This window comes from Epinephelus moara, chromosome 12, assembly GCF_006386435.1.
Source record: "Epinephelus moara isolate mb chromosome 12, YSFRI_EMoa_1.0, whole genome shotgun sequence".
Classification (NCBI taxonomy): Eukaryota; Metazoa; Chordata; class Actinopteri; order Perciformes; family Serranidae; genus Epinephelus; species Epinephelus moara.
The window spans coordinates 7,192,362-7,195,976 of record NC_065517.1 but is presented as its reverse complement, the minus strand read 5'-3'; the positions used below and the strand labels follow the sequence as shown (position 1 = coordinate 7,195,976).

General features: G+C 42.9%; 1 protein-coding gene across 1 annotated transcript in view; it reads left to right on the top strand.

The window, feature by feature from the left end:
* Positions 1–604: 604 nt before the first annotated feature.
* LOC126399170 (xaa-Arg dipeptidase-like) overlaps positions 605–3,615 on the top strand; it is a 9,951-nt gene continuing 6,940 nt past the window's right edge. Inside the window, exons 1-3 of the mRNA XM_050058998.1 lie at positions 605–1,059; positions 1,092–1,220; positions 3,508–3,613. Of these exons, the coding sequence (XP_049914955.1) occupies positions 736–1,059; positions 1,092–1,220; positions 3,508–3,613 (559 nt within the window). The 5' untranslated portion in view covers positions 605–735. The remainder of the gene's footprint in view (positions 1,060–1,091; positions 1,221–3,507; positions 3,614–3,615) is intronic.

Here is a 3,615-nt window from a genome sequence, read left to right as displayed (position 1 = left end):
CCTGAGCTCTCCTCGCTTTTTAGGAAATGTGTTTCCCTTTTGTGATGAATTAATAAAGATTATTTTTTGTATATTACCCATCCGCAACTGTGGTTATTTGAAGGGCTGACATAGCAGTATTTTCTGCTAAATTAGGAAAACCCAGATTTATTACAATACTGTGATTAAGATAAAACATAAAAGCTTTTAAATTCATCATTTACAGCAGTGATAGAGCCACAAAAGTTTCATTTAGCCTACCTGTTTGTTTGTTTGTTTTTAAATGTAATCCAGAAATATATTTTCCCTAAAAGTCACATGACTCTGAAAATACTGCTTACATTTGTTCAAATTGTACAACATTAGAAAGTGCCAAAATTATCACAGTATCCTGAGAGCCCTTCCTCTGCTGAGGGTTTATGATGCAAACTTGGCAACACTTGTTAGCCTGTTCCAATGTGTGTTCACTGTTCCTAGGAAGGACTCTTGCCTTGTCTCTGCAGGATCCTTCTTTGGAAGGACTCGTCCTGTCACAGAAGGATCCTTGACTTTTAGATTCACCAGTGGGTGTGGATTTAGGTATTGGGATGAGCCCTTAGCCTCTGGGTTCCGCCCACTCAGGAAGAGGGAGGCAAGTAGGATTGGTTGGGATTCCCATGAAAATAGATGCAGACACGCAGAGTTTGAGGAACTTCCACAGTAAGAGTACGGGAAGTTGACTTCGAAAGGAGACTTACACCGTGAGTACCACAGTTAATGACTAATAAACAATATAAGCATAAAGTGAGCAAGATGAGTGAGGGAGCAGAGCTGCTGCTGCAGCTGAAACACAGAGCTGGCTGCTGTATAGATGAAGCCGAAGCAAAGCTCCACGGCCTCAGTAAGGACATATGGAGCTGTCCGGAGCTGGCTTATGAGGAAAGCAAGTCTCATGACAGACTGGTAGCGTTTTTCAGTCAGGAAGAAGGCTGGGAGGTGGACGCTCACTTCAAACTGCACACTGCATTTCGAGCCACTTGGAGAAGGGGAGGCAGCCGGCGGGGCGACGTGGTCAACGTGGGTTTCCTGTGTGAGTACGACGCCCTGCCTGGTATTGGACACGCCTGTGTGAGTACGACGCCCTGCCTGGTATTGGACACGCATGTGGACACAACCTGATAGCTGAGGTTGGAGCTGCTGCGGCTCTGGGGCTCAAAGCTATGCTGGAAAACACGCACAGTGAGCTTCCTGTCCACGTGCAGGTAGGACCACTGCACAATATGTTATAATGAAGTAGGTGCATACTTTTATGAAGTTCACGTCAAGTTTGGAACAGTTTTCTTTTTTATTAATGAAGTCTTGTAGTTTGATTTGTTTGGACAGGTCAATTTAACATCCACCTGAAGATATTAGTCTCTTCTGAAGAAGCAGGGCAGGTCCAAAACAAAATGAAAACAGGGAACTGAGACAAAACTCAAAGCATCATGGGTAATTACAGTGCAGCCCATGTTGTAAAACTCTGGCTGTCGCTGTTAAAAGAGTTGACAGCTTTAATTTTTGTTTTTAATTTTAAAGTTGTTGTAGGCTACATAGTTCCCCCATTTTAGGGCACCAGAAGTAGTTGGGAAAATCAAGATAACCTAAAAATTTTAATACTTTTAATATTTGGTGTTAAAGAGACAGTTCAGATTGTTTATGAAATGGGGTCGTATGAAATGCTTATCTATAGTTTGTGTTTGTTGCCCCCAGTTAAGAGAAGCAGAAAGGAGTACCAACACATTAGTTCAGCAATGTACTGCTGTGGATGGGGACAGCAGGAAAATGTTTTAGTCACTTAAAAAAGCCCCACCTAAAAAAAGAAAATCCGTTTAAGTGGAAGCTATACTAAAATATTTTCACCCCTTTACCTTGCTGTCAGACAGCCTTTTCCTTTGGCACTACATTTTCTTAGCAGTAGAACTTATATACTTGTACCTAACTCTCTATTTTGGCCCATTTAGTCTCCGTCTGCAAAAGATTTTTTGTATATACATATATTTTTTATATATGGGTAATGAAGGTATCGTCTTGTCTCCCAAGTGAATGGCATTTTGTTGTTGTTGTCATAATCAAGCAGTAATACTGTGTGCAGCACAGTTGAGCTTATGTGTAGGAATATGGAAGTTCTACAGCTGAGAAAATGAAGTGCCAAAAGAAAGAGGCCATCTGACAGCAATAGGGTTGGGACCTTTCACATTTGAAACGATACCTGGAATTCAGTACCAGTACCCAACGGTACCTTTTTTGGGTACTTTAGTCTTTCTGTAATTTTTCTGAAAGCTAAGTCTCTGTCTGTCTGCTTGTATGTATGTGTGTGTGTGTGTGTGTGTGTGTGTGTGTGTGTGTGCACGCATGTGTCCGCTCACCTCTCTCGCTCTCTGTTTAGACACAACTGACAAATAGCCAATGTGGAACAAGTATGTAAGTCACAAAAATACAATCATGAACCATGATAATACTCACCTATTTCCAAATTAAAATAGGACAGAAAACAGACCAGAAAGACTGAAACCATCAGCGCTGCAGCAAAAGTTTCGGCTTGCTCCTTGGTCGGCCAGCTTCCCTGCTTTGGGCATTTTCCTGTCTCCTCCTGTCTGAACCTGGGGGCTCCGTAGAGCTCCACAGTCCATGCCGCAAAGCGCCCTGAAGCTGGCCAAGGCGTTTCACATGAATCGCTTGTAGTACCAACATTCCCTCGATACCTCTAAAACTACAGAGTTCATTGGGTTTTTTTTTTTTGTTAAGGTGGCTAAAATGCGTTTTGTTGCCCCTGTCCACAGCAGTTCATTGCTTTACCTCTGTGGCAGTACTCCCGCCTGCTTCTCCAAAGTGGGGTCATGCTGACCACTATCTACTGTCGGCAATACACTGGCTATGGATAAGCGTACCTCATACAACCCCACTATAAAGAATCTGAACTATATAAACTATCCCTTTGCTCCTACAAATCATTGATCAGTGACTGTCTGAAGTCTCTGATCAACAGACATCAGTAGACACTTAGTATGTTCCCTGACGGGGCTCTGCCAGCCTTTTGTCTTGCTTGTTTTTGGGGGAGGTTTGCCATACGTCTGGTTTTCAGGACTGAGCTCAGGTAACTGACAGTTAGGAACATCCAACAGGCCATAAAAACTCCTGGGTTGTTGTCTCTTTATGTTTAAGCCTGCTGTTTTGCTGCGTTGGGAGACTGTGTTAAAAAAAAAGGAACTGCAGTGTGAATCCTACACTATTTACCCAGTATCAATGACAACGATATCTATTCATTGAAACTTGTTTGAGTCAGAGCACTGATGTGAAGAGTTTACCTTTTTGTGACAGTTATGTTGTCATTTGGTACTATTCCAACACATTCACTGCTGACTGCTGAAAAACATACATGGTGTGTTCTAAACCAGGCCCAAGATATACATCCAGCAAACATGAACATTCTGCAGTGGTGTTAACGTCCTGTGCTACAAAGGTTGCTGTACAGCAGCTATGTCTCTTGCTGAACTCACAGTATCTCCACAGGTGACGGTGCTGGGAACACCAGCCGAGGAGGATGGTGGAGGTAAAATTGACATGATAAGGGAGGGAGCATTTGAGGGCCTGGATGTGGTGTTTATGGCTCACCCATCA